General features: G+C 38.8%; 1 protein-coding gene across 4 annotated transcripts in view; it reads left to right on the plus strand.

Annotated features, from left to right (window-relative positions):
- Nucleotides 1–24459, plus strand: part of ADGRV1 (adhesion G protein-coupled receptor V1) — a 556802-nt gene extending 532343 nt beyond the window's left edge. For all 4 annotated transcript variants that reach the window (XM_053224888.1, XM_053224896.1, XM_053224893.1 and 1 more), the window contains 3 exons: nt 12047–12238; nt 15069–15246; nt 24027–24459. In XM_053224888.1, coding sequence (XP_053080863.1) covers nt 12047–12238; nt 15069–15246; nt 24027–24145 — 489 coding nt within the window. In that variant the 3' untranslated portion in view covers nt 24146–24459. The remainder of the gene's footprint in view (nt 1–12046; nt 12239–15068; nt 15247–24026) is intronic.
- Nucleotides 24460–24730: the final 271 nt, after the last annotated feature.

The raw sequence follows: 24730 nt of genomic DNA on the forward strand, positions 1-24730 counted from the left end.
TTCTTAATATCTGGAATTATTTCTGATTTCTGTTTAGATGCTATATTACCTTAAATCTATAAATGTGAAAATTTCCAGAAGTGTGATACCTTAAAGAATTTTTATATGCTGGTGAGAGGTCCCAGAATTTGCCAGTTTTGCCAGTTGTAGTTGGAAAGCTATTCCTGTCTCCTCAGTGCATGATTTACACCTGTGTGTCTCAGTAAAGCAAAACATAGGATGTTGAGTTCCACATTTCTATAAAAGTCTACAAAAACTATGTCATTATTTTGAAATTGATTCACCTAATTCACCTGTTTCTAAAACAAGGCCATTTAGATGGTCTTTGATATTTGATTAACCATGTCGTGATGACGAATTTCTTAAAAGTTTACTAGATTTTTTTTTTCCTTTTTAAAAGCAATATAACAAGGGGCACCTGGGTGGCTCAATCGGTCAAGCATTAGACTCTTAGTTTTAGCTCAGGTCATGATGTCATGGTTTCATGAGTTCGAGCCCCACATCGGGCTTTACACTGATGGTGTGGATCCTGCTTAGGATTCTCTCTCTTTCCCTCTCTCCCTGCCCCTCCCCTGCTCACACACACTCTCTCTCAAAAATAAATAAGTAAACTTAAAAAAAATTTTTTTAATCAAAAAAAAAGGCAGTATAACAAGTTGGAACCTTGGGAGCCCGGCAACCTTTGAGAGGCCCCTCTGGCATCCCCCTGGTGCCAGGGCTTTGCCTGAGCCTCTTCCTTAACCACTAGGCAGCTTTTTAACCACCCTGGAGCCCTTGCCCAAACTGTGGACCAAATGGAAACAATAAAGGTTGTCGTAGCAAAAAAAAAAAAAAGCAATATAAAAGATTTAGAAGTCCAATAGTTATGTGTTTGGCTGACTATCTGCTTCCAGCAACTTGTGGAACAGGAATAAGTCAGGAACACAAAAATTGGGCATCTCCGGAAGGGACCTTGGTGTCAGAGAAGATGTAAAATTGACAGGAAGGCACACCCACATTAATCCATCATGGTAGAAAATGTATTGAACATTCATTCAGTATCTTCAGATGGGATACCTGATTTAGTTTTCAGTTTAAAGGAATTGGCCTCTGTGCTGTATAGTCTTTTGCTCTAAATAAGAATAATAATGAATGAAGTAGGTGGGGGGAGGGGAATCACTCCCATCCAGTTTCACATATACTTAACAAACTAGCTGATACCATTTCAAGAATCCAGTGATTCCCTATCCTCAGGGTACTTTTTCTGGACAGCACTATATATTATATATATTTCAGTCTGTTCTCACTATTCTTTTTTGTCATTGTTTCCCCCGGAGATGTTAGTTATACCTGAAATAAACAAGTGCCTCTTTTTGCTTCTTCTTGATGTCTTTTTTTGACAATGTGGACCACCTCACTCTTCTGGAACAGAATCTTCTCTTGGCTTCCCTCCGTATAGTTAGTTGTAGCTGTCCTCCTCCCTGACCTATCAGTTGTTTGTTTATTTCACTGGTTTCTCTTCCTGTTAATGTCCTCCTGCTGTTTTTAATCCTGAGCACTCAGCCATTTTCTCTTTACCGTGTCTTTCTTAAAAGAATCCTATAAAGATGTTGCTTCTGCTTTTACTACTGCACAGCTTTTTCCACACTTATGCCTCTAACCTTGCCTTCTCTCCTGATCTCCAGTCTAGTACTTAAAATAATCTTACATGTTTTCACTTCTACGTATGTGATGTTTAACTTAGTTTCCACAGTAAAGTGATTCCTTCCCCTGTTTTTATTGGCACTGGGTTTTCCCAGTTTTCCCCCTTTTCATCATTATCAACACAATTCTTTGTTCGACTACCACTGTCCAAACAATTGAGCTTAATCTATAGAATGGTTAACCAATCTCTGAATGCTAGATTCTTAAATCCTTCAAAAAGACTTTTTAAAGGATGTTGACAAGAGCCATGTTTAAAAGTACTAGTAAAGAATGGGTTTTACATTTATATATGTTGGGGGAAAAATAGAAAAGAGAATATTTTGTGACATGTGGAAATGGTATGAAATTAAAATTTTCAGATTGTTTTTGACAAAGACTGTTATGTCCTAAGTCTAAAATGTTTACTATGTGATTCTTCTCAGAAAAAGTTTGCTGACCCTTGGTTTAAAAGATTAGTTTCCAATTTGTTAAAACAACAAATTCAAAACTCTGGTTTGTCCTCAAGCTTTTAAGAAGCAAGGTGGTTACACACCCATGAAACCACAATCATTTCCATCACCCCAGAAGATTCCTAGGCCCACCTGCAGAACATCTCTCCCTCCTGGCAACCACTGGTCTGTTTTCTGTCTCTCTATATAAATTTGTATGTTCTAGGAATTTGTGTCAATAGAGTACGTACTCATTTGTGTCTGGCTTTTTTTACCCAGCATATTGATTTTGAGATTCATAGATGTTGTTATGTGTATCAATAGTTTTTTTTTTCTATGTTTATTTATTTTTGAGAGAGAGAGCAAGTGGGGAGGGGGAAACAGAGAGGAGAGAGAGAATCCCAAGCAAACTCTGTGCTGTCAGTGCAGAGCCCAGCTTGGAGCTCATTCCCACAAACCGTGGGCTGAGCTGAAATCAAGAGACAGATGCTTAACTGACTGAGCCACCCAGGCGCCCCAGTAGTTTATTCCTTTTTTTTTTGAGGTTTTTTTTTTGAGGTTTATTGTATAATAATTGACAAATAAGATTGTAAGATACCTATAGTGTATATCATGGCAGTTTGATATACATATACACATCAGCAATGGGCCATTTTGACTCATGTCTGTAGTTGGCTGGACACTTTGCAAACTTTTTACCATTAGACAAAACTAAAAGCAAACTTTTGAATAATCTTTTCTGCATAGAGAGCATAAAGACAATTTACTAATTATTTTGTTACTGTTGTTGTTATTATTAATCATATCATTTCCACTTGCAAACTTTGAGTATTTCCAGTGCCTGTGGCAGAGGTTTCTCAGAATAAACCAAAAATTGGTTCAAATTATATTCTTAAAGAGTATTTATAGCTATAACAAGATTTAAATAAATAATCATGGTGCAGTTTGGTATTTTTATCATCTTAATTTAAAAAATATGTTTTACATTCATAATTTCTTCCAACTGTATTCTCTTCACCTCTTCTTATTAAAACCATCAAAAATTATTCTGATTCCAAACCTCCTCTCCCTTATTTAGTTCCATCTCTCTACTATTATGACCACCTCTAGCCTTCTCTATCCCTCAGTCCTTCCACCCAATTCACTCTGTACTTCTGAAATTTTTCTAATCTGGGGGCTCTCAAAGCAGGGAGTTACTGGGGTCAGGGATCTGTGTTCTTATGACAACACACACACACATAAACACACACACATACACACCTTAATTTTTCTTCTGTCTTGGCAGAAATAGTCTGGCTCCTGATAAGTAATATGACTGATAAGTGTTCCATGCTTTGAAACTTAACAGAAGCATGATGAACAATAAGAGTGTCAGAGATGAACCTTCTTCTTTAGAGAAAAGGCTGAAGGAACAGGGATCATGTCTGGAGATAAGATTGCTGAGGCAAAACCTAATAATTGTCTTTTGTTTCATGAATATTTATCACAAAGAAACCTGACCAATGTTTCTTGTGTCCATTAAGTGACATGCAGGGAAATACGTCCTTAAACTGTAGGTAGAAACTTTGCCTGAAAACATAATCTTGTCTGTACTCTAGATATATATGGTAAAAAGCATATAGAATTGTTATTCCTGGGGCGCCAGGGTGGCTCAGTCGGTTGAGCATCCGACTTTGGCCCAGGTCCTGATCTCAGAGTTTGTTGGCTCGAGCCCCGCATCCGGCTCTGTGCTGACAGCTCAGAGCCTGGAGCCTGCTTCTGATTCTTTGACTCCCTCTCTCTCTGAGCCTCCCCCACTCACGATCTGACTCTGTCTCTCAAAAACAGATTAAAATGTTAAAAAAAAAGAAAGAAAGAAACTTGTTTTTTTAAAAAAAGAATTGTTATTCCTAAGAATTACAAAATTTAGAACAGACATCTTTCTGGGCACCTCAGTAGCTTAGTTGGTTGTGCGTCCAGCTTTGGCTCATGTCATGATCTTGTGGTTCATGAGTTCAAGATCCACATCAGGCTCACTGCTGTCAGCGCAGAGCTCGCTTCAGATCCTCTGTCCCCCTCTCTCTGCCCCTCGCCGCTTGTGCTCTCTCAAAATAAATTTAAAACATGAAAAAAAAAGAACAGTCATCTTTCCAAGTCCAAACCTTGAAAGCGAAGGCCTGCTAACCAATATTTTAGTGATAGACATGTGTGAAGTCAACAAACTAAGCCAACTGAAAATGTATTGACTCTACTAGTTCTGAATAGATAATGTCCCTTAAAATAGTAAGAAATTTTAGAACCTAGCGTAACCCATGGTGAACACTAGGTCATTGCCTAACCCATCCAAATAATTTGTAAAAACATTCAGATAATAAATATTCCCATAGACTTCTAAGTATTTCAATTGTGCTGACTAACCAATGTCCATCAAGATGAACTTGCTTGTTTCCTTTCTCTGTATATTTCATGCACACATCAGATTGTAGATTCTTATTATAAATAACATCAACAAAAGCCACTGAAACTGAAAAAAAAGAGATAAAAAAAATAAGAGGCTAGGAACAATGCAATTCCTACTTATCTCATACCTAAAACAATGTACAAATGCACAAATACTGGATTTATCTTTTCAGTGCTGTCACTGGCATGAAATCCATTGTCTTTGCTGCCAAGTCACTAGCGATATGAAACAGCAGTAGGTCTGCAGCCCACGAGCATGCAAAGGCAGAAACAAGAGATCAACAGAGACTTTTCAGGGTTGTCTGCCAAGGGAAGAGCAAAAGCAGAAAGCTGTGAAGTCCTTTGAGAGGAAGTGGCCGCAAGAAGCAGCAGCAGCAATATACAAACCAGCCCCAGCAGAGAAGCCAGAGACAGCCAGAAAGTCACCTGAGAGCTAAGCACCAAGCAAGCCCACCACCAGAGGGGCACCAGCCCAAAAAAGCAGAGACCCAGCCAGGAGTGGATACTTGCTTCTCCCATGAGGGTGTCTTGGCAATGTAACTAACATGTGAAATGGAAAGACCAAACCAAAACAAAATTTTATTGAGCGTCTACCAGATCACTTAACTATAGTGAGAGAAACAGAGGACTAAAATCAACACATGCCTCAGACCCACGTTTGTCCCCACCCCCATCCCACTCTCGCCCCTGCTGATATTTAAAAACCATAATCTCTTCACAAATATTTCTTAAGCTCCTTTTGTGTGCCAGGGTCCACGCTGCAAATTTAAAGTATAATGGTGAACTGGACATAGTCTCTTGCTTTCTAGGAGGGTAAAGTTTAATGGAAGATACTCTTTTGTTTTTTTTTTATCACAAATTTGTGATTTTTTTCAGCTGAAAACTGAATTTTAATGAAGATTTCATTTCTCGAATTCCCTTGTCCTGCATCATTTTGTGTACTTTCTTAGACTATCTAAAAGATAACTGGTTTTATATAGGCCATTTGTAAAGCCTCCACAAAAATGTGGAGATTTTGAAATTGCACATTTTCCCTGTGGCTCCAAAAACATTATACCTATTATTTTAATATCTCTATGTTTCAGTTTTTAAAATGTGGAAAAGAAAAACAAAAAATTATCCACATGTCCATGTTCCCATTATATACAATTCATCTGTATTAACCCATTATATAGAATTGATCTTTGTTAATATACTGACAAATTTGCTTGTAGTTAAAAAAATTACTATTTGGAAAAGATGGTAAATATTTACTATAAAGAATTGAAACAGAATAAAAGCATAAAGATTAAAAAGTTTTTTTAAAGTAATCTCTACAGCCAACATGAAGTTCAAACTCATGACCGCAAGATCAAGAGTCACCTGCTCTTACTTTATGAGCCACGCAGGCACCCCAAGGTTAAAAACCTTTAAAATGACTTCAAAAATAATCCTCATTAACATTAGGTGACCATAACAGAAACAGTGATGGCCAGGAATTTTCAAAATTCTATAGCAAAAAACACAAATCCAAAAAGCTTAAGAGAACTCCCAACAAAGAAAATTATACCCAGGTATATCACAGACTCTTGAAAGTCTAAATAGAAAATCATGGGGACAGCTTGGGGAAGTAAAGGGAACATCGCATACAAAAAAAAAGAAAAAGGTAAAAACAAACACTATTCTCATCAGAAACCTTGGAAACCAGAAGACAGTATAATGATATCTTCAAAGTCCCCAGACAAACAAAAAACCTGTTAACCTAGAATTCCGTATCTGGTGGAAATATTCCCCTAAAATGATAATGTGGGGTGCCTGGGTGGCTCCATCGGTTAAGCGTCCAACTTCGGCTCAGATCATGATCTCACAGTTCGTGAGTTAGAGCCCCACGTCGGGCTCAGTGCTGACAGCTCAGAGCCTAGAGCCTGCTTCGGATTCTGTGTCTCCCTCTCTCTCTGCCCCTCCCCCATTCACACTCTTTGTGTCTCTCTCTCTCTGTCTCTCAAATATAAAATAAAACATTAAAAATAATAATAATGAAGATGAAATAAAGACATTTTCAGGCAGACAAAAGTTGAAAGAATTTATTTCTAACATATCTGAACTCTAAGAAATGCTAAAAAGTTCTGCAGGCTAGAAGGAAAGGGAAGTGATATGGGCAAATCCTGTTCCAAAGAAAGGAATGAAGAGCACCAGAAAGAGCAAATGAGGCATTAAAAACAAAGGATCATTTTTAAAATCATTCCCACTTTATACATACATATGTCATTAAGTCTCTTTGAATACCATTGGCTATTTAAAAATAAAAGTAACATTAAGTGCACATCATTCTAGACACCTTTTTTGGAATACTAAATACGATTGGATGTCTAATTACAAGTAAATTTTAAACTATGTGACCATATTATATTTGCTGTAATATACAAAACTAAATTTATTTGAAAATTTAATTAGAAAAACTAAAATGGAAGAGGAGTAATTGTTGAATTTCAAAAAATTGTTCTATACCACAAATATAGATATACTAGGTAGGGGTGCCTGGCTGGATCCTTTGGAGGAACATGTGACTCTTGATCTAAGGGTTGTGAGTTCAAGCCCCAAGTTGGGGCATAGAGCTTACTTTAAGAAAAAAGAAGACAAGAAATTATAAATACATTAAAGGATTAGAGGGGTGCCTGGGTGGCTCTGTCAGTTAAGCATCTGACTCTTGATTTTGGCTCAGATCGTGATCTATCGGTTTGTTGGATTGAGCCCAAGTCAAGCTCTGCACCAACAGTGCAGAACCTGGGATTCTCTCTCTTCTCTCTCTCTGTGCCCCCACCCCAGCTCTTTCACTCTTTCTATCTCAAAATTAAAAAAAAATTTTTTTAACGATTAGAATCACTGTTTTTTATTACCTAGGTATTTCAATTTTATAGTATTGATTGACTACATGCTGTAAAAGATGGAATCATGAATAATCATGTCTCCCATCTCCTCTATCCCAACCTTAGGAACTTTCTTAGTTAATATTATCTTTTTAGGTTGTCTAGACTTAACTTTCTCATTTGATTCTCTAATTCTCATAATTTTGTTAAGTATTGGTTTTATATCTAAATGCATAGATATATAGGTCTTTTTACATGATCCTTTTTTTTTTTTTTCAAGTTTATTTTAGAGAGAGGGAGAGAGAATCCTATGCAGGCTCCAGACTGCTAGGTCGGAGCCCAACACAGGGCTCAAAGCCACCAACCATGAGATCAAGAGTTAGATACCCAACTGACTGAGCCACCCAGGCACCCCACATGATCCTTTTGCCATCTTTGTACTGAATTCTGTTTTTTCTTCAGTATGGGCAATTCATCTCTTTATTGGTTATATTTTATTATCATGTAGTTTGGGTTACCTCCACCCAAGAGGATACATGGATGTTGCATTCCCAGCATATTTTTTTAATGGTTGATAATTTCAAATGCTCTATTGGCTGAGTATAATATTCTTGGACCACTTTTTCCCCTCAGAACTTAACAGATATTGTTCCATTGTCTTTTAGCACTACTAGTTGATGTAAAGAAGTCTGAAGAAAGCCTAAAATTTACCACTTAGTCACAGATTGGCTTTTTTTCTGCTTGAATATCTTAAAGTTTAAAACTTAGTAAGGCTATGATTTGGTATTAAGGAATCTGTATCAAAATTTCCCTGGTACATGGTATTATACTTTCAATCTGAAGGTTCAGTTATTTTTTTCTTTTACAAGAAATTATTATTATATTAATATTATGTCTTTTTATTCATCTTCAGTTATTCTTTGGATTCCCCTTTTCAAGTATAGCAATGAACAATTCTTGAGTATTTTTTCCCTATTAGCTTCTGTAATTCCTTTAATCTTTGTCTTTTTCATCTTAGTTCACTGGACTTTATATTAGCAAAATCTCCTTTATTTTCAAACTCTCTGAATCATAGTGCCAACTACTAACAGCACAGTAGTTCAACTTTTGTGGTTACAGTGAGATGTGTGGTGTCTGTAAGACCAATTTCTCATTACCTGTGGAATTCTAGCTTTTTATTCCCAAATATTTAAGTGCTGGCACCTCTATAAACTTTACATTTTAGTGTCTAGACATTTAATTCTTTGTGTTTTAATGGCAGGCTAGGCACTATCACCTGCATATTTTTATCATGTATCATTGGCCAAAACTCTTTGCCAGAAACTGAAATAAATATTAGAAGTAGAGGTTGTGTGGAGTCAGTATGTCAGGTTGCTGAACACATTTAGCTCAGTATCTGTGAGAGCTCTTTTTGGATGGGTGTGTTAATGTTCACTGGTGGAGGACACAGTGTAAGGTCTGTCACACTTTGTGTGGAACGTGGAAAAAATAGTGAGCTGATGTTTCGCTTTATTTAGAGCCGATTTAAAATTAAAGAAATGGCACTGGGCAGCTGTTTTTAAATGGGCTCATTGAATGCATTTGATTTTTTCACCACTTTTTTATAACCTGAAGGAATTATGGGAAGGGCAAGGCAGAGACAAAGGGGATTGCCGACGGTGACAGCTTGCATGCAGTTACGGTTTGAATACCTGGATTCTACGCTCTTGTGAGATCTTTTTACAAGTCCTGCCAAGATTAACTGCTCCTGTTTGAAGGCTGTATCGTAGTCCTCAGAGGGAGGCACTTTCAGATTGAAGATGAGTTCTCCAAATCAGCGCGAAGCCCTAAGACTTCACTTCCTTCAGGAGCAGGCAGCTTAATCAACTTGCTGTTTTACCCGGTTCTCCATCTTCCTCTCGGGAAGATCTGTCAAATAGCAAAGTTGATTCTTTCCCACCTTAATGGAACTGATAGATATCACTGAGTTAAGCAGCCACATCTCCTGTACTTATTTTCCTCTTTGATCATATTAGGAGAATCTTTTAACTCCTTTAGACATTATGGTCTGTTTGTGTCTCACTGAATGTTTGCCAATAAGTTTAAATGCCTGAATCAAAAAAATAAAATAAAATAAAAAATTGGCCATAGTAGGTATGGTTCATCCAGATACAATCTAACTAAAGACTTTGAAAACATTTTTCATCATTGTAGTAGGAGATCCAACAAAATTATCAAAATAGCAATGCGCAGAAAGAATTCCCGTCTGTCACCCTTCCCTGAGTAAAGCATAGGAACAACAGGTGGATGGATTATATAGGTCTTGCTTCTAAACGAAGTTAACCTATTACTTTGTAAGGTATTGTTGTCTCTGTGAGCAACTTGAGAGTAGGAATCTGATGTTTTCTCCTTGCATCTCCGTGCCTGACAGCGCACATATAGTGGGTGGTCAGCATTTTGGATTGAACACTTGAGATTCTAGATTCTCTGTTACATTATTTTACAGACCAGCATATAAGGGAGAGCCTGGGATTGAAAAATGCAGTGTTTAGGAAAGGAACTTGTTTTTACTCTGAGGTCAGAAATCTCCATGGCTGAGTACTTTAGATAAAGAAGCTCCCTTTTCTGTATTTGCCCAGCCTGGGCCGGACCCAGGCAAATGTCACACGATCTACATTTAAACATTCTTTTCTTTTCTAAAATGTTTATGTTTCCTGGGGGCACATCTAAAAGATTCCAAGTATTAGCTGTATATGTATTCTTTTAAGAAAAAGAAAAAAAAACACATGTAATTTTCACATGCAAGTTATTTTCAGCAGGCAGTTCCTTTCCTGAAGCACAAAAGGCTAGATATAAAAACAAACAAGAGAGAATGTGCTGTTTTAACAAATGGGTCCTTAGAGATGGATTTTAAAACATGGTTTTTGTTTCCTGATCTAGCTTTTACCCTATCACTTCGAAACACTTAGAGAAATCCTGAAATAAATCAGAGACATTCTCACAGTTTTTAAGGCTGACAGTTTAATTTTTTTCCTGTTTTGTCTATTGCTGTGGCCAATTTAATTAGGTCATACCCATGTGAAAAATTACTTGTTCAAGAAAAATTTTGGACGTGTGTGTGTGTTTTCAGGAAGATTTATTTCTGCTAACGTTTATATCATCATTTGCACGTGAAACTAATTCACTTACCTACATAACTTAAAATACTAATGTTGCTCAAAAACAAACAAAACAACCCTAATTCAAAAGGAAACATGTTTCTGTTAGTAACTTTATATTGTGGTTAAGGTAATTATACTTAAAAATATTTTTAGCAGGTGAACCACTGATTTTAAAACATATCTGTTAATTATACAGATTGGATACCAACTCTGGAAGGGGGAGAAAGACCTAATTTATGGCAGTATTCTAGAAATGGCAACATAGCTCACATGCTAGCATGCCCATCATGCAGACTGTTTTCGAATTTCATTTTATTAAAAATTCATTGTCATTCTTATGCCTTGAGTATTTTCTAACAGACACTTTGCTATTTATACCAGCAGATACAAGTTTCAAGCCCACAAGTATATTATTTGCATTATTGCTTCCATACTCCTAGAAATGTCATGAACCATGTGAGAATGCAAGCTTCACAAAATGAAGAAACTTACTCGTATTTCATGAACAATGTTAACATTAACCCCTTTTCTTCTTTAATAAGCTTGCTTTCATTTTTGTGGATTAATGTAAGAATTTTCATAACTAAGGAGATTCTAATTTGCTTCCAAAACTTAAACACCAAGATTAACAGATACAAAAGCCACAATTTAACATATTTTATTGGCCGAGAATAAAGGTCAAAATTACCAAGCATTATAGAAGCACCATTAGAAGTATACAGTAGATCCCTTGTAGAAATCATGAAGGACAGCCAGTGTAGGCCATGTCTGGAACACAAATGCAAAATCTGAGTTGCTCTCTGTGAGGGAAGCAGAGCAATTGTCAAGAGCTTGACTAGGTTGCAAAAGAATTTAAAGGGCCAGCAGATCTTTAAGAACTCACAAGATAGCTTTGTTGTCTCCTGGAACGTTCGCTGGGAAGCAAGGCACGCTAAATACCAAGCAATTCACAGAATTCCTCTGAGTCCCTACCCAGTGATGCTGTTTTCAAATGAAATAAGTCAGTGGGCTGTATAAACAAAATCAGAAGGTTCAATTAGTACTGCCCTTCTGGAAGTCTACCTCACTTCAACCATTTTGCTAGGAAAAAAATGAGAACAAGTGAGATCCATGGGAAAAGAGTAATTTTCTGGAAGGCAAGAGGTTTGCTTTCTATAACAAAAAGGTACACGGCTAATCAGATATGCGTCTTGAGTTTGTTTTCACATATTTGTAGGGCTAGATTTCAGAGTCACTTTTGTTTTAATCAAGAAAAAAATGTGTTGGTTTTTTTTGTTTTGTTTTGTTTTTAGTGAGGGGGCACTTTTCCCAAATAACATTGGAAAACTTTTTTGTGACATCCAGAAATTTACAGTGGCCCCTTGCTAGCCTTGTAACATGTTCTGTAATTCCCAGCTTCAGGTAGAATTTGAATGTTTGTAGAAAATCCGGCTATGCTTACAACCACCTTTATTTTTCAGCTGCGGTAGCCGGATTTCCTTTAACAAACTAGTGTTATTTTCTTTTGCAGGGACTTTATGTTTTTGTGGTTTATTTCATTCTGCACAACCAGACGTGCTGCCCTATGAAGGCCAGCTACACAGTGGAAATGAATGGACACCCTGGACCCAGCACAGCCTTCTTCACACCAGGGAGTGGCATGCCTCCTGCTGGAGGGGAAATCAGCAAGTCCACGCAGAACCTTATCAGTGCTATGGAGGAGGTGCCTGCTCTTGCCTTTGCTCTTGCAGTTGCTCACGTTCTCCCCTCCCTCCCTGCCTCCCCTTCCCTCCTCCTTTCTCCCTTCCGTACCCATCTCCCCCTCTCTTCCCACCTCTCCCTCTTTCTCTCTCCCTCCCCCTTTCCCTGTCCACCTCCACCTCAAGATGATTGCAGGTTAAAAGGTACTGTGTGACTTTTAAATCCCTCTCCTGGGAACAGCCTCTGATCAGTGGTATTTGATTGGCTTACTGTGGTATCATGCCTGTTACCTAATTCTTTTTTTCCCTGCCCTGTGAGCTAAACTAACCAGCGATTTGTACTGGGAAGTCAGAACATAATTTGTCGTCTCTTTCTTCAAAATCTTCCTAATTTAAAATGGCAGTGACTGGATGTGCTTTGGAAATGTTTTTTTTAAATACTGTTCTTCCTAAAAATACGTCCTTCACTCTCTTTCTTCACCCATCCCAGCTCATTACTTGGATCCCAGCAAATACTCAGTGAAAAGAAAAGAGGCTAAAACTCTTTTTAAGTACCAGAAAATATTTTAGGGCAAAAGCTTGGAAGAGGGCTTCAGCAGCACTGCTAGAAAAATCTATCCAGGATGTCCTCTGTGATATCCACCTCCCACTGTTCTTTGCATTCTGTCCTCATCATTTTGCTTTCCTCTGTCTAAATCACATTGTCACCAATCTGTCAGTAATGCTACCCATAGCACTGGGACCAATGCTCAAAGTTTAAACTTACATGAAGACATTTGTCCAGGAAGAGATAGTATGCAGGTCCCTGACCATTTCTACAGTGCCAGAAGCATGCTTGCTTATTGCTCCTTACATAACTCACATTGCTGTCTTTGTATTAAAGAGCCAAGGGCAAGGGCACCTGCGTGGTGGCCAGTTAAGCATCGGACTCTTGTTTTAGGCTCAGGTCATGATCTCAAGGTTCCTGAGTTTGGTTCCTGAGTTCGAACCCCATGTTGGACTCTGTGCTGACGGCACAGAGTCCGCTTGAGATTCTCTCTCTCTCCTTCTCTTTCTGCCCATCTCCTGCGTGTGCTGTCTCTGTCTCTCTCAAAATAAGTAAATAAACATTTTAAAAAAGGAAAACCAAAGGAAACAGTATTTGTGTTTGCATCCTGAAATCTGGCAAGAAATCAAAGTGCATCTGTCTGAAAAGGTAATGGTTTATTGATAGGTAAGTAGGTAAATAGGTAGGTAGGTATGTAGATAGATAATCTACCTGCTCAGTGATATTTTTTGTCTCCCATGTTAAATGTTGAAAGGATTTTATTCATGTCAGGTTAAAATTAAAATAGGTAAGTGATCACAAGTATATTTAAGAATTGGGATGTGTCTTTAGTACCCTTAAATGTTTAGAAATCTAGTGCCATTTCTATATCCCCAAAGTTGTTAAAATGGAATTGTTTTCACATTGTAGTTGGTAACAATAGAAATGGATACTTTTTTTTAATTTTTTTTTAATGTTTATTTATTTTTGAGACATAGAGAGACAGAGCATCTACGGGGGAGGGTCAGAGAGAGAGGGAGACACAGAATCGGAAGCAGGCTCCAGGCTCTGAGCTGTCAGCACAGAGCCTGGCGCGGGGCTCAAACTCATGGACCGTGAGATCATGACCTGAGCCGAAGTTGGAAGCTTAACCGACTGAGCCACCCAGGCGCCCCAGAAATGGATACTTTTAGAACCAACGATTCAGGAGTGAATCTTTAAAAAAAAAAAAAAATGTTTTTTTGTCTTTTTGATTGTTTATCCAATCTAGCATTTGTCTAGATCTGAACTATACAATACAATAGCCATTAGCCATGTGTGGCTATTTAAATTCAAACTAAGTAAAATTAAACAGCATTAAAAGTTCAGTTTGTCGCTCACCCTGGCCACATTCAAGTGCCCAGTAGCCACGTGTTCCGTGGCTGCCGCAAAGGAGAGCACAGATTTAAAATATCCGTGTCATCACAGAAAGCTCTGCTGAGCGGTGTGGCTCTAGATGGTCAACTTCTTACTGAAATATTTTAAGGCTTAATCTTCTCTCACATTATTCCTATAGTCCTCAGGTCACTTTGCTCAGCAGGAGGCTCCCCTGTAGTCTCTCAGAAAACCCCGTGTCGAGAGGGAGCAGCTGTGACAATTCAGTTCCTGGGCCTGAGCCACTACTTGAATGTTCATGTAGGGTGTTGCACAATGGCACACCCTTCAAGTGTGTCCTACCTTCCTCAGAAGCTCAGAATTGGCCTTGATCCAGCTGTCAGTGAGGGACTGTCAGCGACATTCTAGAAAGCCACGCAGAGAAGGGAAAGCATTAGGCAAGGAAGGATTAAGGGGTTGTTTATCAGTGACCCAGAGGGAAGTGAATACATTTAATCATTTTGGGTTAGAACTATCTTTTTAATCATTTAATCCAATGATTGTGTGAAGATTTATTTTGTAACTGGAAGTTTCTGCCTTTTACTCCCCTTAGGCTATTTTGTCCACCACTCCATTAACTCCCCCCATTATATTCTTAACAGTTTCCTTCCCATACATCCTACAAAAAAATAAAACATGTTGTTTGGGTTTAAAAAATAATTTTCTTTCCCCACACATGACCACATAGAAATCTACAAGTAATTCTAATAGAGAAATTGTTGAAAAACACCAGATTCGGTTGTCTCTAAGGACAAAAGGTAAAATTAAAGAGGTCTTCTTCTAAACAGTTCAGCAGTCCCTTCACTTGATGTTTGTAATAAGAATGTGGAGATAAATTATTCATGTAGATATCAGAGTAACTATGTAAGTGTTGATATTATTGTTTCCTTTTCTCCCCACCCTACACCAAAAAGGTGCCACCTGATTGGGAGAGAGCATCCTTCCAACAAGCCAGTCAGGCCAGCCCTGACCTGAAGCCAAGTCCGCAGAATGGCGCCACATTTCCTTCCTCTGGAGGATATGGCCAGGGGTCACTAATAGCTGATGAGGAGTCCCAGGAGTTTGATGACTTGATATTTGCATTAAAAACTGGTATGTATGAACCCACAAACCACATTAGAAGTAGGCACTCTTGCTATGCTACAACTTATATCCTCTTCCCATGAAGTGCACATCCTGATTCTCATGACCCATTCCTAATCCTAGCCAAACTTTAGGATATTTTGTTCTTGGCACCAACTATAACACAATCTAAAAATAATTTATAATTTGCTTTTAAGAAAAAGGCATACTCTAAATGTAAATGTCTCTGTCCTGGAATCTTGATGTAACACCAAGATACCATTGAAACAATCTCAGTGTTGTAAGACAATCTGGTAGGGATCTCACTCAGAGAGTTTTGCCTCTGACCTGCCACGGAGACCTGGAGTATCTTTGAAGCAAAGAATTTCAAAGGCAGTATCATGGGCGGCATGTAGTTCTTTCATTTTCCAAGCACCATCACATATTGTATCTCACTGGCTCCTCCTACATGTTCAACCCCACTCAGCCTGTGACCCCAATAGATAGTTGTTTTCAAATCAAATATACGGGTTTTTTCCTTTCCTTTAAACATTTTTTTTAAATTATTAAGTAAACTCTACCCCAACGTGGGGCTTGAACTTAAGACCCTGAGATCAAAAGTCCCATGCTATCGACTGAGCCAGGTAGGTGCCCCTGCAGTTTTTTTTTTTAATTTTTTTCCTCAGATCTTGAACTGCCAGTGGTATAAAAATTTCAGTGAAATTTTCATTTCTAGATGTGCAAGCAAGCAAGAAGATATGTCCATGCTCAGATGAGCCTATTAAAATAATTATTCCAAGTATATTTTATTATATATATATATTTAATATATATATAAGAATAGTGCTTGGAGGGGCACCTGGATGGCTCAGGCAGTTAAGGGTTTGACTTCAGCTCAGGTCATGATCTTGCAGTTTGTGGCTTCGAGCCCCACATCAGGCTCTGTGCTGACAGCTCAGAGCCTGGAGTCTGCTTCAGATTCTGTGCCTCCTTCTCTCTATGCCTCTCCCCTGCTTGCTCTCTGTGTCTCTCTCGAAAACAAATAAACATCAAAAAAGAAAAAATTAAAGAAAAAAGAATAGTGTTTGGAAAATGATACTTTCCAATATTCATATCCAACAATATTGTTGGAAAAATGAATGAATGAAAGAAAAATGAAACTTAAGAGTTTGCTTGGAGGAATAGACATTCACACAAACGTGATATAAGGAAGAGTAAATAAGTAGTGAAAAGAAATATTAATTATTGAAGAGATCAAGGAAATCTTTTTAAATGCTCTCAATTGTATCTTGAAAAATATGTAGGTTTTAAGTAGGTGAAGGGTGGAGGAAAGGCATTGCAGACTGAGAGAGTAGAATGAGCCATGCCTTGGGGCTTACAGGTGCTCAGTTTATAGGTGCCTGGGGAGAAGAGACCCTGCCTGCAGCACGGCCAGGGTGGAAGGTGATTGCATCCAGGCAGCAGCACGAAGGCCTGAAACCTGCATGGTTTATAATTTACTGTAGTTCCCCAACTGGGTTTCAGCGAACAACCTCCTTGAGATATTTATAGCCCTCCTCAATGGGAGGATCCCCTGACTGAGTCTATTTGGGAAACTGCAAAGATTCACAATTCAATTAGCATTTTAGCAGCTCTGAAAAGTCCTAGAGTAAAGAAACCCACTTCACTTAATTTAACCTGGTGTTTCCGGAACACATTTAGTAATAGATTCATTTTGTGGGAGCAGAACACTTGCTGGTATTTTACATAATGTTAAAATGCTGCTCAGATTCCATGTTAAGGAGTAGGATTTTTATAGAACCTAGTGAGCCATGGAGGTTTTTGAGGAGAGGAATGGCATGTTCCCACTGGTTTTTGAGGCAAAATAACTCTTACAAAAGTATGAAGAGTAAATTTAGAAGCAAAACCAGAAAGGCTGGGAGATTGTTGCAATTGTCCAAGGGAATGGGGTTTGGGTCCCAGATTTAGGAAGTGGAAATAAGAAAGAGAAGATGAGCACAAGAGGAAGGCTGAGCGAACACTCAGAGGACAGTCAGTAAAGGCTTCTGCTTCTCACTTGAGAGTCTGAGGAATCATGTAAAGAGCATTTGTTCATTGATTTGTTTGCAGCGACAAACTGGTGAGTTCAGATTTGGACTTATTGGTTATTAGGCCTGGTGGATCTTAAACATTCAGGCTTGAAGGATCTTAAGCTGAGGGTTTAGGATTGAAGGTATTGGTTTGAAATGCATCCATGCAGAGACTATATTTGAAGCTGCGGGGATGGACAAGTTTGATCTTGGGAGAATGAAGGAGAGAGAGAAGAAGAAAAGAGGTGAGGAAGGGAAAGAAGAAGAACATCCTAGATAATATCTGCCTTTCAAGAGTGAATAGAAAAGGGTCCCACAAAGGAAACTGCAGCGTGCTGAGAAAGAAGTAAAGAGACAAGAAAGTTTTATGAAGGAGGTAATGAACAACTGCCCAAAATGCTCACTAGCATTAGGACTAGAAAGGGGCTTTCAGATTACTAATAATTCTCAGGGAAGATTATGTCCCCAGCACTACAAAGTGGTCAGTTGTTATTATGACACTGAAAACATAAAATGAATTCTTGCAGGATAATTAAATTAGATGTGGGTCCTATATATATAACAAGTATTAAATGCATTCAGTTCAGGAATGTATGGAATGACTTGCTTACTTATAGATGAGTTTAGCATTCTTTGGAGCTCATTAAACTTGTTAGGAAATAAATACTTAAAAAGACCAAAATAACAGTCTGTAACATTGGATCCCTCTGTTTTCAGAAAAGCACCACCCCCCTAGACGCTTCATCGTAGAATATGGTCAAATCAGAGGAGCAGTCCACATACCATTCCACCTACAGCTGAATTTACAGTTGATGCATAGGCCAGATTTGGCCCAACAGAGGGTTTTGTTTGATTCTCATAGTGTTGTAACATTTTTTTAAGTACACATTTAAGAATTTAGAGAAATTCCAGGGTGCCTGGCTGACTCAGTCAGACTATGCAACCCTTGATCTTGGGGTCATGATTTCAAGCCCCACGTTGGGTATAGAGATTACTTGAAAACAAAAATCTTAAAAAAAAATATTTAGAGGTGTCCCATAAAACCCCACAATTTCTTTTTTTGAAAAATCTAGCAACAGAGTGCTTAAAGTCTAGCACAATCCTAAAATCTCCTTGATTAGAGTTGTGTAATGGCTGCCCCTTTAGACAGAGCATGAGATCTTTGATTTGTCCAGTGCTCACTAGACCTGGGTCACCGGTCTAAGCTATCCCACCTGGTCTCTGTGACATTTGAGTTCATAAACCTTAATGTATCACAGGTCCACTTTAACCATGGCTTACTCCAGCTCTCATACTGGGCATAGTGGGTCTTCTAAGCCTTTTTCATTTAAACCACTGAACAACTTTGAAAAGCTATCTAACCCTTTGCATATATTTTAATAAAAATGTAAAGGTTTTCATAAGTTGAAATAGGATCAAATAATGTAATTTCCACTGTATTATAAGTTTAAAATGAAAATTTACATTATTCTTTTAAACTATTTCATAGGAATCTAAATATCATAGCAACTAGATACCCATTGTTATTCATTCCATTTTTAAAATATAGGAGCAGACTTTTTTCTTAGAGTTGGAAATTTTACATAATTGTCTTTTCTCCTTGAACTTGTATTTCCACTCCACTCCCACCACAGAATTTTATCCTAATGTAATATATTTTGTGCTTGAAATTCATTTAATCTTCACTTACTCATACTTCTCTCTCACAAAACATGTATATAAATTGAAATTTAAAATTATTCTGTGGCCATAAGCCTATATATAAAGTGTCCAAATTTTCTTTTATTATCATTATAGTTATTATTAATCTACAGTTGAGTAAGTCAGCACTGATTTTAAAATATTAAATGTTTTGGTAAGTAATTATCAAAAACTCATGAGAGGAGTGCACCTTGGGACGCCTGGCTGGCTCAGTCAGATCTCATGGCCTTAAATTCAAGCCCCACCTTGGATAAATAAATAAACTTAAAAAAAAAAAACTTAAATAAGTAAACTTTAAAAAAAAAAAAAGGAGTGCACATAGAAGTTAAAGATCTGGGAATACATTTTCTTAAAGCTGTCCTTCTCATACCACCCTAGACCCTTTGAAAAGCCATGTACCAAAGGTAAAGGAATCCCAATGCTTCAGATGCTTTGTAAAGGACATCAGAGGCACTGACCTGGAGCATTGTATAGTATTAGATTATGAGGTGAGTGACCAGATTTTTATGTTGATCCAGAAATGACAAGATCCTAGAATATGTCAGGCTTGGAACATATTAGGCTTAGAAACAGGGTCTTTCTTCACTGAGGTCTCCTCCCAGAGAGACTAATCTGATTCCTTATCATCCCTCATCTCTTAGCTTCCTGGCTTTACTCAGGCCAAGGACACAAATGTCATGGTAAACATTTCTTTATTGAAAACTTCAAATGATTTCTTTTTCAGTCAGAAGAAAATAAATAACAAGTCCTTGAATAGAAACAAAAACATTCAGAATCAAGGCCCAAATGCTCAAACTGCTCTAAGAACTCATTAATAAATTTCTCTTTCAGCTATATCACATAAAATCACAATGACTTATTTAACTTCAAAAACTTCTAGAGACCAGTGTGCTAAATAAAGTTAAGTGGGCATCAAAATGGAAGAGCAGGATTTGGAAAGCTAGAAGATTGAGGGAGAATGACCTTTGTATTACTGTCACATTTGAAAAATCCACAGAAAATAGGAATGTGCCTTGGGGTCAGAGAGCCCAGTGTTGGCAACCTAGTTCTGCAGTCCACTATCTGTGTGATTTTCAGCAAGTGACTCAAGCTTGCAGTTTCCTCATTTAGCTAATAAGAGTTATTATAAGTAGTTGGTAAGTTCTCCTGGGGTTTAGAGATTGTTAGTGTAAAGAATCTATCAGTAGCTGGCAGTCTAAGTTCAGTAGCACATTGTATAAATTATTTGTTTGGTTCAGCTCATTGTTATGCTTAAAAACAATTTCTTTAGTTTATTAAATTTTTTTGAACATTTATTTATTTTTGAAAGACAGAGAAGGAGTGGGAGAGGGGCAGAGAGAAAGGGGGACACAGAATCTGAAGCAGGCTTCAGGCTCTGAGCTGTCAGCACAGAGCCCAACGCCAGGCACAAACTCCCGAACCATGAGATCATGACCTGAGCCGAAGTCAGACGCTTAACTGACTGAGTCACCAGGTGCCCCTTTTTCAGTTTATTTATTTATTTTGAGAGAGACAGAGACAATGCAAGTGGGGGAGGGGCAGAGAGAAAGGGGGAGAGAGAGAATCCCAAGCAGACCCCACACCTTAATCGCAGATATTCAAGGCTTGAAACCAGGAACATAGAGATCATGATCTGAGCCAAAACCAAGAGCCGGCAGCTAAACCGACTGAGCCACCCAGGTGCCCCTAAAAACAATTTTACATATCCATGTTGCATTCTGAAACACCCGGGTGTTCATTGCATCATGACCATTAAGTGAGGTAGGAATGGGGGTGGCTTGAATATGTGCCGAGAAGGTTTAAAATGTGTTCTAGACCAGGGACAAAGTAGCACAATTAGAACTGCCACCACAAAAGACAGTATGGTATAGAAGAAAACACCTTACATTTGAGGTCAGAAGACCATTGGACATCTTCACTCTGGGATTTCCCTGCTATGTGACATGAGCAAGTCAGTCAACACCCTGATCTCCACTCAATCCCTGCATCTGTAAAACAAGACTAATAATCATCCTTTCCTAACTAAACTGTATTGAAATGTTGAAGAAAGGAGAGACACTAGATGAATGTAAAATATTACATCTAGTTTCTTTGATATTACCTATTCTACTATAGGGAAAGGTGACTATTACCACAGTTAGTGGATTTTTCTTGAATTTCTGGCTTAAAATTTAAGCAGAAAAATTCCTTTCAGAAAATCCTGATACTCACTGCAAAACACCCTCCCAGACTACTTATGCATTACAAAGAGCCCAGAAGCCTGGGGCTATGCTCCCAGTCTGTCATGTTATTACTGTGTGTAATATGGGCCCTTTCTGAGTCTCAGTGAGGGATTAAGAATTGAGTAATATGCATTTATTTCAGCTTGGGAGAAACTGAGAAGGAGGATGAGCTGGGTCATGTAGATGTGGTGATTCAAGGGGAGACTCTATCTACAACTTCCTGACATTTCACAGGGGTCTGGGTTACAAACAAGATGGTGACAGCCATTACTTTGAAAGCTACGCCCCATGTTAAACCTCCCAGCCCAGTCCCCTCTGTTCCTTGCTGTCTGCTCAGCAGGTTTTCGGTACAGAACTTCTCTCTGGTGTGCTTTGTAAATATGCTGGACAAACACTTCTGTATTCCTAAGGAGATTTGGAGCAGACCAGCACAAAGTCAGTGGGAGCTCATACTAGTTTGTTCATTAAGCCCCACTCTGCCCTGATGGCAGATCTCTGTAGTTGATCTCCTATTGGGCAACTTTGTTATTTAGCCCTTTTGTTCCTCCTTACCTGAGGCTGCTACTGGCCTCAGGGCCTCAGTTACCTTCTCCTTATAGAGTAGCCAAGGTCTTCCAATCCACTCAGGTTCTTCCAAGTGGGACAGTTCCCCTGCTCCCCTGGCAGAGAAGCATGGACCTTTTACCCTCCTTCTAAGACACAATAGCAGATTCAAATATTACCTCAGGGGCCAAGCAGATACTGTAGATGACGCAAGAGGACCAGATGAGAAAACAGTGGCAAACCAGAGGGTAGTGCCAGATCCATGTTTTTGCTCCTTTTTTTTTTTTCATTCCAAAAATGCAGGCCTAGTGCTGCCCTCTGCTTTTTCAAGAGAAACCAAAAATCTGATTTTTTTTTTCACATTAAATGTGTTCGTTTTGGCAACTAAATTTCTAAAAATGTTGTCATTGGCAATATTTTAGTTATTAACTTCCAAGAGTGCATGGGTGTTTGTTATACATTTCGCTCCATGACTTATATATACATTATCTGGAGAGATACCACATAATTTATTATCCAAACCTGGGCAGTTTAAGAGAAAAAAGGGTATGTGATTCATATTTTTTCAGGTATAAACTAGGACTTTTCTTTTCAAATATTGCATTCTCTACCTCCCTGTTTTGAAGGAAGGTGAAAGAGCTATCTGTGGAAGGGTGTGGGAATAGGTCTTGATGGATGGGCAGGAAGATACTCAGGCTGGAATTAATGGGCACATGAAGGACGAGACAAGAGACCTGATCACTTTGAGAAAGCTTTCCAATAGGCAAATGTTGAAGTATGTCTATTTGGTAGGGTAGAGCCAGATTAGGAAGTGTCCTGAAAGCCAATGCAGACGGTTCCAGACTTGATGTGTTAGTGACACATCAGGAAGAAGAGGGCAGCGAAATGTAGAAAGGATCAGAGGAACGGAATGGGCAATAAGGCTGGAAGAAACATTGTTGAGAACTAGAACGCAGAGCATAGCTTATTAATACATTCAGCAAACATTCACTGAACACCCACAGTGTGCTGAGCACTGTCCTGTGAGTTAGAAGATTCAAAGATATGAGGGATATGATGCAATGAGGGAGTCAGAAATTTTGAAAGAGAACCATCAGGTTTCTGTGGGTAGCCAAGGTAACTGCTGAGTTGATACTGACAGGAAGAATGGAGGCAGCCAGATTAAGGAGGTGGGGGATGAGAAGGGCATCTCAGGCAGGGGGATAGTAGTGAGACGTCAGGCTAGAGAGCAAAACGGGTCACGCAGATAGTGTGGGCCTTGAAGCGGGACTGAAGACAAGGCCTCCAGTGGTGAGACAGAAGGAAGAGATTCAGGAGAAAGCAGAAGAGCTCTGGAAAGAACCAGCAGGTCAGGGGATGAGATGAGCAAGTGTAGTGTCCCAGAAGCAAAAGGTGGAAGTGGGGTTTCAACAGCAACCTTTCACAGAGAGGGTGGGGAGGACAGACCCAGAAGAAGGAGGGCTTGGCTAGAAGAAGGCAGTGGTGGGCTCCTCCTTCCATCCCCAACTAGGTTAAGACGAACCTAATTCATAGCTACCAACTCTGCACATGTGCCTTTCCTGCGTTTCAAACAGAAAGGGAAGTCTCGGCTGCCCAGCAACTGGTTTTTCACTTTCCTTCTTGTTTGCAGCGTGTGTGCCCAGCAGAGGGGGAGGAGTGGGACCTGTAATCGGTAGTGATTCAGCCCAGCAGCACACCCTGTGACCACATCCCCATTCTGTGTGTGAGTGTAAGTGTGTGTGTGTGAGAGAGAACATGAGAGTTTGTGTTCCTCCGCACATTAGACAAGAGAAGAACAAGGTATTACTCCAGCACAGTGTTAAATTCTCTGAATTATTCTGAGTTGTAAAACGAGGAGTGAACAGTGGAGCTTCCTCAAAACAGAGATTCTGGGCGCTCTCTGTAATTAACAGCTAGCCTTGTGGGTTTTGTGTATGGATCTGTTTTGGTTCTGTGTTATGCAATTATTTTTATATTGGGATCAGATCTGAGTCATTCAGAGCCTGTGTCTTCTGGGCGCTGATATGACCGCAGGTGTTGTCAGTGCAGCTCTTTCTTCTCAGAGCATGCAGCTCTTGATCTCGGGGTGGTGAGTTCAAACCCTACATTGGGTGTGGAGCCTACTTAAAAAAAATTAATAATGATATCTATTCGAAATGTATAGCTCGCTATTTACCAGCGTAATAGAAATAAACGTGTTGTTTTGATTTAACTTGGCCCTCAAAACATTGCACTAATGGTTGGGAGTTTTGTGTGTATTCTTTTTCTATTACAGGTGCTGGTCTCAGTGTCAGTGATAATGAATCGGGTCAAGGGAGCCAGGAGGGAGGCACCTTGACTGACTCCCAGATCGTGGAACTCAGGAGGATACCCATTGCTGACACCCACCTCTAGCGCCTTAGTGACCATTAGAATGATACTTTCGTATTTGTATTGGTTTTGAACTAAAACTCTAATTTTTTACATACAGCTCTATAATAGGAACCTATGAATTGTACTGGATGATTAACCCAGAAGTGATTGTTGTGTTGGGAATATGAGTTACTTATCTTTGTGCAACCTGAAAATTCATTGCTATGATGAAGACTGGATCAATTTCTATCCCTTATACCATATATTCCAAGAATACTAGTTGTTTTTTTAATCATCCTGCATGCCTAACATTGTTTAATAAAAGTAATAACAATCAATAAAAACAATAGAATCCATATGACATCACCCAGGCTCGTTATTTATGAGGAAATGTTGTGTATGAGCAAAGAAACACGCTTACCTAGTGTGGTCAAGCACCTTTTTTCTTCCAGTATTGACACAGGTCATCCAGACTTAAGACTTTACAGCTTTTAGAAGACTTTCATTCCTAAAAACCATAAAATGTTATCGTCTGTTAAAGATTCTACACTACGTGTTGACGGGGATACTGCAGTTTGCATCATCTTTCATCAAAAGTATGTATTTCTGCTCATTATAAAATTAGGG

The sequence above is a fragment of the Acinonyx jubatus genome, chromosome A1 (assembly GCF_027475565.1).
Source record: "Acinonyx jubatus isolate Ajub_Pintada_27869175 chromosome A1, VMU_Ajub_asm_v1.0, whole genome shotgun sequence".
Classification (NCBI taxonomy): Eukaryota; Metazoa; Chordata; class Mammalia; order Carnivora; family Felidae; genus Acinonyx; species Acinonyx jubatus.